The following is a 12,142-nucleotide window of genomic DNA, read 5'->3' as shown; positions in this document are numbered from 1 at the left end:
AATATTTAATTGCGTATATTTATTAATTATAACAAAGTAATATATATATAAATAGAGTATTTAAATGTAATTTTAAATTATAGTAATATTTGTTTCATTTAGTTATTTTCTGCAAGTATTTGAAGTCCCGCCAAAGTCCAAATGGTGTTATTTAACACTGACTGGTTCCACGCTGGTTCCAGTGATTTGATGCACCTGCGAAATGAACTTGTTTTTGCGGGTTAGAAAAGGTCAATTTTCTCAAAAACAGAAAATTGGATTGCAACCAAAATTGCTATATATCTTCCTTATAGTTGTATCTACGAAAGTATAATGTGCGCTATGGCCGACAAGAAAGTCAAAAAAAAGTTACGGTCATTAATCGGTAGCATTGATTTTTTGTGCTCATTTTGTATGGGGCTGGAGCTGAGGTTATCGTACTTTTTCTCAAATATCTCAAAAACGAAAAGTTTTAAAATTATGAATTTTTGAGGGTATATTTATAATACAATACTCTATAACTTGTTATAAGCCGATTTGGCCGACAACTCGTCAAAGCCGAGATATTTGCAAAAATGTTGCTACCCCAATTTTTCAATCACGATTTTAGTGCATAAATACTACATGAAATTTGACGAACATGGATTTAATAGAAAGATAATTTAATTTTCTATTGTTTTGCATTCAAACTTTTTTAATTTTAGTTTAAATACCACGTAAAAAGACGAAAATAAAAAGTTTTTTTTAGCCGATATTTTTTTATCGATATGTGACGCTAAAGTTGCGGAGCTATCTTGACGCACATCACTATTGTCTAGAGCATGTTCAAATTTCTTCAGCCTGTGTGACCAAGTCTAGCATATATTTGAGAACTGCCTCAAATGTTTGTGATTATTTTTTTGCTCATCAATTTGTGGTCACACAAGCCGGCATTACAGCAGGCAAGCAGCCGTCGCCACTAACAAATTTTGCCGCGTTTTGTCAAAACAGTGATTGTCAGTGATTTGTTAGTGCAAGTAAATTAAGCAAAATGGAAGGTATGTAGTTAAAGTTGTTGTTTTTTCTGTGTGTAGAGTAACTTGAAAGCATATGCATTTTAATGTCGCTCCGCTCGCAGGTGTAGTCGAGGACATGTGGACGCCTTACAAGCGTTTGTACAACATATTTCAATTGGCCATCACAAATCCGAGCGATGTCACCTCCGATCTGGAGCTGTGCCTCAAAAAGTACAAACAGAACTTTACCAACTTTCTGCGCAATCCGGTAAGTGTAATGCCAATGCAGTTGCCCTAGGCCAACAGCTGTAAACATAACCTCGCTTTGCATCCTTCTCCTTCTCTTCTGTTGCAGCCAAAGAGCGAGAAGAGTCGCACACATCTGCGCAATGCGCTCACCGAGGGTGTTCTGCTCGCCGGTCAGACACACAAAGTGGAATTGTCACACGAGTTGATCGATGAGGCGATCATCATATCGGATATGTTTGATTTGGACGAGATCTTTGCCTTGGAGCTGCTCTGCACAGCACAGCGTCAACAGATCCATCATCCAGGCTTGTCACGTGGCCTGGTCGCTGTACTGCTTTACTACGATGGTCGCAAGGCAATTTCATGCACGCTGCGCGACATGTTTCAAGCTGTTAGCGGCGTCGCATGGAGCACCGATTTGCCCCGAGAGATTACAGGCTTGATTAATAACTATGCGCAGAATCTGGTCGATGATTCCAATATATTGGGTCGCCTGCTGGAGCTCATCGGTGATATGAATGTGGAGAAGGAGGTAAGTTTGAATTAACGCGGAGGTTTTAAATAATCAATTTAATATTTATTTTTGCCAGATTGGTTTGTTGACCAAGAATCGCGCCTTTGGCTCAAAGAAGCATCAGAATCAAGTGCTTGGCTTGTATGAGGATACGCGCAAAACGATTGCCATGGCCATGTTCAATTGGTCCGCACAGCGTGGTCTGCCCAAAAACATTGCCATACGTTTGCTCCAGTATTTGGCCAATGTGAAGTCCACCGATTCCAATGGAAATCTCGATGATGTCACCGTCATTCTGCTGATGACCCTGCTCTACGCTTACGACACTTCGGTGCTCCTGATGACCGACTGTGACAGTCCGTACACAGCACGTTTGCCCATTTTGTGTGACGGCGAGTATGCCAAATGCTTCTATGAGGCCATCTACGCACAGAGCAGCTGGCAAACGCCACAGTTGGATGCGATTATTAAGTACAGCTTTGGCTTGACATTGGCTAGTCTGCGTCAGGCGCCAAGTGAGGTGCAAACGAATGTGGGCGCTATTATCAATCGGGATGAGCAGCTAATTGACGAGGCGCTGGTCGGCAATGTCTTTGGCTTTCTTTATCGCAATCTGCTCGAGAAGAACATTTGCTACAGGTGAGATGGAGATGGAGATGGAATGAATGCATTTAACATTTAACATACTAATTTGAATCTCTTGACAGCACCGAGTTCATTTATCGTCGCCTGCACGTGCTCATCACCGACTTCATTGACTTTATGCACGCAAAGGTTTCCGAGCTGCGTGGACGCGCCGATGAAACCGCACGCACCATGGTCAGCTTTCTGAACGAGGGCCTCGAGCCTCCACCGCATCTGGATGTGAACTTTGAGCTGCTCATGCTGTGCGTGGCCAAGTTGTATGGCGACAAGCGAGCAGTGATCACACTCTGCAACGAGTATTGGGGACCCACCGATTCGGCCGATCAACAGACGAACACATCGCGCGCCATTTCGCTGTTCAAGTTCATACGTCTGGCGAGCGATTTGCTGCCACAGACACTGTTCAAATCGTATCTCAATATGATTGCGGGCCTAACGCGCTCCGAATTTTCGGCACGTTGTGCTTTCAACTTGTTGAAGAACTCACCAAACTTGTCGTCGTCGTGTGCCGTCAGTTGGGATCACTTTTTCAATGCGCTTAACAACTACTTCAAGTGAGTTACTTAACTTTCATTTACTATATACATATTTATCAATTCTGGCAGAATAGTTATTTTGCATTACATTCAGTAAATAGCACAACTTTTTTTTTTAGATTAAAACACTTTATTAGAATAATAGGAAAGTAAATTTGAATGTGAGGAACATCATTTAAGATTAGATCGCCTCCAGGGTCAATTTAATACAAGAAAGTTTTATTTAAAGCATGTATTTAAACCAATGCTTAGCATGGACACAAACCAATTGCAAACTGCTTTTAATACTCAGTTAGAATTTACAACTATTTAAATTGATGCGGCTAATAATACAATTTTAATTTTTAGATTGAAGCACTTCATTAATAATAATAATAGGAAAGTTTAACAATTTGACAAAATAATTTAAAATTAGAATCAGATAAGACACAAACCTAAGCAAGTATTTTAACCAGTGCTTTTCTGGATATTACACTTATAACACTTAAAGATATGAGGCTAAGTAATCATGTCTCCTGAGAGCGACTTAATAAAAAAAAAATGTATTTACACTAACGAATTTCAAAAGCGATGGAAAAAGCTTCGGCTTGGTAAAAAGTGTTTAAAGCATGTATTTAAACCAATGCTTAGCATGTATACGAACCAATTCCCAATAAACTGCTTTTAATACTTTAATACATTGCTCTAATTTATTAATTTCTTTCTCTTTTAGTAACATGCGCACCGACTTTGATGTGTCACTTTATAATACGAGCGATTCAATTTATCGCGGTCGCTCGATGCCCCGCAACATGACGCCACGCGAAACGGAGCACATGGTGGCAGTGATGTCGGTGATACAAGCGGTTGCCAATCACGATGAAATCTCACGCATTATGATCTGTGATCAGACCACTTGGCAGACACCACAAGTGCTGCTCGGTCTGGTGGCATGCACCACGCCCGTGGTTCTCAAGGGCGAGATACTTTTCACCCTCGCTGCACTGAGTAAATCAAAGGAAACGGCACGCACAATTTGGTTTCATTTGGAGGAATCACAGATCATTCCCACGTTGCCGCCGCGTCAAACGCAATATCCCGAATTCAGTTTGGCCGAGGAAATCGATCAGAACGAGAGTCGCATGGAGACGTACAAATTGAGTCGCGGCATTCTGCAATTGCTCTACACCCTGATGACCACTCACATGCCGAGCAGCTTGGGCGCCGGACCCCGACTGCCAGGCTTTGATCCGTATCTGAAGTTTGTCCTCGATTCGATATTGTTGAAATTCTACAATCGGTCGTACAAAGATCCAACCGAGAAATGGGAAGTGGGCGCCAAATGCTTGAAGCTTATGTACTATTTGTTGGCCAGCTATCGGCCGAAGGTTTCCGATTTCATGGAGCAACGCGACGAGCATCCGTATCCCGGTTATCACATCATGCTGCAGCTGCACGTAAAATCGGATATGCTGCGTCTGCTGTTGCGCATCATTGAGGAGGCACGCGAACGTCTCGACGATTACAATCAATTCAATGGCAAGGAACTCCTCGAGGAGTGTGCCCTCTACGCTTTACTGTTGCTCGAGGTGGCGCTGGCCAAGCAGAATGCTTTCTTTGAGGCGCATGCCACCGCCAATTGTTCGATCCTGTTGCCGGGATTGAATCGCATGCTCCTCGATTTGAATCCACGCACTCGTGCCCCAGACTATGTCATCAATATCATCAAATTTGTCACCTACAACAGTTGGTTACCGCGTCACACGCTCGCTGCCATCAAGATTCTAACGGCTGTCACTCTGTTGCCCGATGTCATTACCCAGATCTTGAATATGTATGCGCATGGCAGCAACGAGAAGCTGGAGATTCGACAGCGTTTTGTCGAGTGCTTGGAAATGGAAGTGCCGCGCAGTCAACAAACGGATGAAAATAATGTTCTAAGTGTGGCTAATGCCCACGATGAGTTTGATGGCAACGGGCAGCTGAATGAAACGGATTCCCAAGTCGATCTCATGGCTTTGGAGGAGCGCAAGCCGCAACGCATTGAGCTGCAAATTAAAGAGGCAATTGTGCAGCTCTTCGAATTGAATTTGAATCAACCGTTGCCAAATTTCGTCTACTTTCTGCTGGGCATCGATGTGATACGCGATTTTACGGCAAGCGAGAAGCAACAGTTGGGTCTCGACATTAACTGTTCGTGCATCAACTCGCTGGTGCTGCTGCTGGAGCGACATCTGGAGGTGAGTAGTAGCAACAGTAAATACAAAATCCGTGTGATATTTAGCGGGGAGTGAGGGCAATAACAAATTCATAATATGTCTGTCTGTCTGACTGCGCTTTTAAAAGAGCTAACTTGCAGTTTAAATTCGGTTTTCGGGATGAGATAAGAAACTAACAAAATTTGTTGTCTCTCTTTTTCATTTGCGACTGCTCAAGCGACATCTAGCGGTGAATGATCACAAAAGCCAATTCAAAACTGGCTGTCTGTCTGTCTGTTCTTTTAAGTGTCTGAAACTCAGCTGTCAAACGAGCTAACGACATTAAATTTGCAGTTGAAGTTGCAATGAAATAAGAAACGAATAATTTATTGGTACAATATTCAAACTGTGTCTCTTCTTCATTTGTTTGTGCATCCAATTCGCTGGTGCGGTTATTTCAGCGCCATCTAGCGGTGAGTTGAGCGCAAAAGCGAATTCAAAATCCTGCTGTCTGTCTGACTGCGCTTTCAAACGTGTAGAACTCTGTTGTTATAAGAGCTAATGACTTTAACTTTGCAGTCTGAATTGGTTTTCGAATTAAGTAGCGATTACATAAACTAACAATCTATCTGTGGCTCTGGGTAACTATGAAATGCAAATTAATGAGCTCTGTTTTTCTCCCTCGTTGCAGCAACAACGCCACTCGGATGCGTATTGCGAGCACACAGCGCACATTGTGGAGCGCATCTATCATTTGTTCCACGGCCTCTGCGTGAATCGTCGCACCTCGGAACCGATTCTCCGCTACTTCCGACTCACCTGCAACGATTTCCTCGTGCGTCACCTGAGCGCGATGCCCTTCCGTCAGCATGGCGAGGATCATGTACTCCATGCGATGAGTCACCTGATGAACTGCGTTTGCATTGAGATTAAGCTGGCCGCTTCGTATGGCCAGACGACACGCTATCAACTCTTGAGCGACATACTCTTGGCCGTCAATTCGGATGGCCAACGCAATGGCGGACATTGTTTGCCCCAGGAGATGGGCAATAATCTGTTGACCCCGCCCAATAGCAGCAACTATTATGGCATGTATGTGCTGCCAACACGTGTCGGTTTGCACAACAGTTCATCATTGGGTTTGCATGCGAATCGTCTACTCGATTGCCTCACGCTGGACACGACAAGTTTATCGCAGCCGCCGCTGCAATTCTTCGACGAACCGTTGATTGCCAAACTCCTCGTCGACTGCGAGGCTCCCACCTGTGTGGGCCGAGCTGGGATGATCAATGTGCACAAGCTGCACGACATATTGCACGATGAGTTGCGTCATGTGCAGAGCACAATTGCGAGTGGACAGCGCAAGGCGATCATCGATGAGATCACGCTCCTATTGCAGCATGCCATCCAATTGAATTGTGTCCGCATGCGTCGCTATGCCACATATAGTTTCATGACTGCCTGGTGTCGATTGGTTCAAATCCTTTTCGGTCTGATGCCCGATTCGCTGTTGCCGTTGAGTGTGCGCAAACAGCATATGATCGACATCATTGAGAAGATCCTCATGAAGGTGGAGCCAACACAGCCGCTGGTCAAGATCTCCATTCAAGTCACCGATACTGTGCTCAATTTGTTGGTCAACTTGCGGCATTGCTACTATCAACTGGAGGATCAACGCACTCTCGAGGAGCATGCCAGCGTTGTGTGTCTAAGTGATGGCACCACAGCGAATGCAAATGTCAATGCCAATGGAGGAGATGTCAGCAAAACCAATAGCAACAACAACAGCACCAGCAACAGCAATAATAACAACAACAACAACAACAATAACAACATTAATCAGAAGAATGGAAATCAGCAGAGCATCAGCGCTGAGTGCAACAGCAGCAATTTGCGTTTCATTCTGAAACGTTTGATCGATTGGATCATGACCAGCGAGGTCAAGTCACAGAAGATGAGCATCAATCTCTATGCATCGCTCATCAATTGTTTGCGCATCGTGAAGCGACTGCGCAGCGACGAACAGATCGAATACAATGAAACGTAAGTTGCTTAATTATAGAAGAGTATTATAGCTTTGTGTCTCTATGTAACACTCAGAAGGAAGCATCTATTCTTGATGAGTGTTTATCTGTCCGTCCGTATAAACATCTAGATCGCAGAGACTATAAGAGATGCAGATATAACAATGAATAGCAAACGAAAGTCTTTATGATTTTCTAGATAAAAATTGTAGAAGTAATTTAAGAAATAGTTGTACATGGCAACAAACGGCAATTGACATTCTGGTATATTTGAAATGTGATAGTATATCGACATACCGAATGTAGTCTTTGGTATATTACAAGAATAATACCGCACTATAGCCGTTGGTATATTTTATGAATTATACCGCACTGATTGGCTTGATGGTATATCGATATACCAAATATAGTCTTCGGTATGTTTTAGTATTTTAGTATATTTCGAGATTAAAAACGGCAATTGACATTCTGGTATATTTGAAATGTGATAGTATATCGACATACCGAATGTAGTCTTTGTTATGTTTTAAAATAATAATACCACACTATAGCCGTTGGTATATTTTATAAATTATACCGCACTGATTGGCTTGATGGTATATCGATATACCAAATATAGTCTTCTGTATGTTTTAGTATATTTCAAGACAGCACTATATCCATCGGTATATATTTGTATCCCGCTGTCGGGTTTTAGCTGTGTTGGTTTATATTCTAGTATATTTTAATCGTGATAGTGTGATCAACATACCAAATGTAGTCTTTGGTATATTTTTAGTATATTAATTGGGAATATATTAAGAAGAATTTCTATTACTATCATCGGTCTATTTTAAGAATAATGCCGAACTGTTTTCGTTGAAAGTATATAGATATACCAAATTTAGTCTATGAATTTAGTATATTTTGTATGTTTTAGTATATTAATTCGGTATACTTTAAGAGTAATACCGGGAATTGGGAATATTTTAAGAAGAATTTCTATTTCTAACATCGGTCTATTTTAAGAATAATGCCGAACTGTTTTCGTTGAAAGTATATATATAGATATACCAAATTAAGTCTATGAATTTAGTATATTTTGTATGTTTTAGTATATTAATTCGGTATACTTTAAGAGTAATACCGCACAGGATATCTCACAGTCGAGCACACTCGACGTTCTTTCTTGTTAAAGTTGCTTTACTTAAATTAAATCGATACTTTTCAGCTTGGCCTCGACACGCTGGGACGTCAACAAGACGTACGGCAATCTGCAGGCAACGCACACCGACGATGTGCAGCAGAAGGAGATGGCAGCGGAGATAATCGGCAGCATTGGCGATAAACTGATCGACACCATTTGCCATGATGCGATCACGGGACACGATGTGTGCAGCATGTTGGCATTGAGTTCGTTGAATTTGATCTCCGAGCTGCGGGCGATTAGCACATTGAGCGATGTGGTCACCACGCGTGGCTATCTCAATCACATACTCGAGAGTCTGGCCAAATTGGATCATGTGCTGCGCGATCTGTTGAAGCCAACGCCGCACAATATGCGCGCCCAATATGTGTACGAATCGTATATGGCATTCTTGGCGCAAATGTCGCAAACGCATGTGGGCGCCCATCTGGTGCTCAGCTCGAAGGCGTTGGGTGTGCTCTCGAACATGAGCATCTACGATATGCAACCGGATCTGAAGGCCAGCGAGGTGGAGTTGCGTCACCAACAGGATGAATTTGTGCCCGCCATCGATGCCCGATTCCGTGCCATTCTTTTGCCCGCTTTGGCGCTGTGCGACAGCGTTTTGGACTCGCTGGGGGATCGCAACAACTCGGCATCGCTGCAAGTGCTCAACTTTATGATCGCCCACATCGATATGATTGAGAGCATTCTGCGTGCCGCATCGCCGTTCATGAATTTGGGTCACCTGGAGCAGCTGGCGGCGATTACGCATTTGTTTGCACGCACCACAACGCACGATGTGGTCAGCATTCAGATGGATGAGCAGCACAACAACGATGTGGACATGTGCAATCGCTTGAGTCGTTTGCAACAGCTGATGGTTGTCGTCTTCGGACGGTTTACGGTGAATGAGCCAACCATACGTCGGATGCTGCATCCGAATCAAATGGATCTGAGCGAGGAGGAGAAGAGTCAGCATGTGAAATACTTTTTGCAAATTGCCTCCAATTTGTCCCTCTATTGCCGCAAGGCGGTCACAAGCGGCGTCAAGGATGGCATGAGCTCACAGTATCTGCTCACAACCATGGTCTCGGATGTCCGACCACTGTAAGTAGCTAGAAAATTGTGCTAAAAGCTCTTAATCTCTTAATCTTTCTCTATTACAGTTCTGGCAGCGGCGACAGCAAGAAGTTGACTGTTATCATGGGCACAATTTTGAATCAGCTCAAAGGCTCAATTGCGTATTATTTGTCACAGAAATCAATTGCAGACAATCTGCTGCAGCAACGTGCTTCGCTGCCCAACATAACATTCGGTCCAATTGGTAAGAAGTGATTTGGAACTATTCTCCTATAACTCCATAACTAATTTTGTTGTTTCCACACAGGCAAGCAAAACTTTTTGGAGCTCAGTCAGCGTCACAATGAGAAGCGCAGCGAGCTGATGATTTCCGTTTTTATAGCCGAGCAGAATTTGTATTTGCTGTGGATACACTTGGACTTTTATTTCCGCAATGCAGTCATCTACTCGCAGGAGAATCGCAATGCCATCAATGAATCCTCGCTGGGTAAGGCAATAAACATATACTTTTTTATTTTATATGAATGTTAATCCGATTTTAATAACTATTAGATCCAGAGAACATATCGGTGTTGAACGCTTCACCAGATGAGGTGACGAAACTGAAGCAATTGCTCATCTCGACCTTCAACGAAACATTCTGCACACAATTGCTCGATGCCAGCGAAGAGTATTCAATGAAATGCAAAAACTTTAATGCATCTCTCATGCGTCGCATCAAGGCTCTTGTACAATTTGCGCCACAATCCTAATTTAAACATTTCGTACAATTATTATACTGATTTTTTGTGTGTTACCATTAATATTAATAAATTACAAAACATTGATCAAATTGCGGAGAGAATGCGTATTTTTCAATCTGCTGTCTCGCTCTAATCAATGACGGGGGCTATTTTCGTAAATGCAGCTTACATATTTATAATTTCATTACTTATGGATATTTTAATTAATGATGAATCAGTTACTTTTATTTCATTCATGTTAATGACCAAGTTTATTGCATTTTGTTGTGCAGTTACTCGATTTGAAAAAGATCGCAGAATTTCACAACACTGTTAACTGACAAAACAGTGAACTGACGTTCAGCCATTTTTTCAGGGCTGCACAAATCGGTATATTTCTCTAAAATGAACTTGGAACAATTACTGAAAAGTACAAAAATCGTTGGCAAATTAACCATAATTGGGGATCTCTTAAGTGTTGCAATATACATATTGATAATATTGATAATATTTTTAGTATATAATTTATTTTTGCAGTTCATCAATGAAATATGTACTTCAGACATTACGAAGCCTCAGATATCTGTAATTCTGAAAAGACAAACAAGTGTACATGAATAAATACACATAAAATGAAACAGGCAAACATTGTTAGTAATATCACTATGACGAATTGTCCCAATCAAATACTGGCCACCCACATAATTTAAAATTAACGGAAAATGGCGCACTTTGCGCAGTGATCGATGACAACGACATGTAAATATTCATTAAATCAAATTGAATGTATCGATAGCTATCGCGCATATCGATACCTACTGGCATCCCTGCCAGTGTTGCTTTCTTTTTTGATATCCGGTACACACAATTGGTTCGTTTCGCGATTTTCTCTAGCAATTTTTGACAAAAAAATAATAAAATTGCAAAAATTACGTTGCAAACGTAAACACAAAACAAGTGCCAAATTCCATTGACTATCAACTGAAACAATAAAATGTTGCAGATGTGCATACGCAACGTTGATGTTGCCGAATTATTTTTTTGTTATTTTTGTTATTGTTTGTGTTTGTGTTGCGACAGTGCGCGGCGGCGTAAATGTTGTCGTTTGGCATTCGGCATGAATAAAACTAAAAGTTAGTTTCATTCTTGACTCTTTTCACACACAGTTGCTGTTTGAAGAATAGAAAATGGCCCCCAGAAAGGCTAAAGTGCAAAAGGAGGAAGTGCAGGTGCAGTTGGGCCCTCAGGTTCGCGATGGCGAGAATGTCTTCGGCGTTGCCCACATCTATGCCAGTTTCAATGACACTTTCGTCCATGTCACCGATCTTTCGGGACGCGAAACTATTGCTCGTGTCACCGGCGGCATGAAGGTGAAGGCTGATCGTGATGAGGCTTCCCCCTACGCCGCTATGTTGGCCGCTCAGGTATGTTAATGTTAATGTACAATGATCATGTCGTAACAATTATTAACAATTTGCAATCTTATACAGGATGTCGCTGAAAGGTGCAAGGTTCTGGGCATCACCGCATTGCACATTAAATTGCGTGCAACTGGTGGCAACAAAACAAAGACACCCGGACCCGGTGCTCAATCGGCGCTGCGTGCTCTGGCTCGTTCATCGATGAAGATCGGTCGCATTGAGGATGTCACTCCCATCCCATCTGATTCCACACGCAGGAAGGGCGGTCGCCGTGGTCGTCGTCTGTAAGCAGAAGGAAGCGCCTCTCCACAACACAACAACAAACGGCCAAAATCATCGATGCTGTGTCTTTTATTGTTATATGTAAAAATGCATGCAGCACATACTGTGCTGTTAGCGATAAAATGATGCGCTAATTACTAAACAAAAAAATATATATATTAAAATACATCTGATAATGTAGTAATAAATGATTTAAACGAGATTGCGAAATTCATCTGGGGCGGTAGAAATATTCGATTATTTGCTTGGGTGCGATATCTGTGCGGTGTGTGCTTCCGAACATTCCGATAGACTCCTTCGATACATCGGTAGGCATATTGATAACAAGTCTGTAATTTAATACATCATCT

The 12,142-nt window shown here is 42.2% G+C and overlaps 2 protein-coding genes across 2 annotated transcripts; both read left to right on the top strand.

Annotated features, from left to right (window-relative positions):
* The first annotated feature begins 873 nt into the window (after positions 1-873).
* On the top strand, positions 874-10,201 carry LOC132795345 (nuclear pore complex protein Nup205). The gene is made up of 11 exons (XM_060806006.1): positions 874-1,016; positions 1,097-1,242; positions 1,330-1,755; positions 1,814-2,376; positions 2,445-2,936; positions 3,631-5,137; positions 5,787-7,138; positions 8,330-9,394; positions 9,454-9,611; positions 9,675-9,854; positions 9,920-10,201. The coding sequence occupies exons 1-11, from the start codon at positions 1,010-1,012 to the stop codon at positions 10,117-10,119; spliced, it is 6,096 nt and encodes a 2,031-aa protein (XP_060661989.1). The 5' UTR covers positions 874-1,009; the 3' UTR covers positions 10,120-10,201.
* A 702-nt stretch (positions 10,202-10,903) lies between these two features.
* On the top strand, positions 10,904-11,994 carry LOC132796626 (small ribosomal subunit protein uS11A-like). Its single transcript, XM_060807868.1, has 3 exons — positions 10,904-10,960; positions 11,256-11,513; positions 11,580-11,994. The coding sequence occupies exons 2-3, from the start codon at positions 11,277-11,279 to the stop codon at positions 11,796-11,798; spliced, it is 456 nt and encodes a 151-aa protein (XP_060663851.1). The 5' UTR covers positions 10,904-10,960; positions 11,256-11,276; the 3' UTR covers positions 11,799-11,994.
* Positions 11,995-12,142: the final 148 nt, after the last annotated feature.

Source organism: Drosophila nasuta, chromosome X, assembly GCF_023558535.2.
Source record: "Drosophila nasuta strain 15112-1781.00 chromosome X, ASM2355853v1, whole genome shotgun sequence".
NCBI lineage: Eukaryota > Metazoa > Arthropoda > Insecta > Diptera > Drosophilidae > Drosophila > Drosophila nasuta.
This window is presented reverse-complemented; position numbering and strand designations above follow the sequence as displayed.

Coding starts and splice junctions, on each gene's coding strand:
- LOC132795345 (XM_060806006.1), top strand. Junction 9,612..9,674: donor CATAACATTCGGTCCAATTG/GTAAGAAGTGAT, acceptor GTTTCCACACAG/GCAAGCAAAACTTTTTGGAG. Junction 9,855..9,919: donor CATCAATGAATCCTCGCTGG/GTAAGGCAATAA, acceptor AATAACTATTAG/ATCCAGAGAACATATCGGTG.
- LOC132796626 (XM_060807868.1), top strand. CDS start 11,277: ATGGCCCCCAGAAAGGCTAAAGTGCAAAAGGAGGAAGTGCAGGTGCAG. Junction 11,514..11,579: donor CCGCTATGTTGGCCGCTCAG/GTATGTTAATGT, acceptor AATCTTATACAG/GATGTCGCTGAAAGGTGCAA.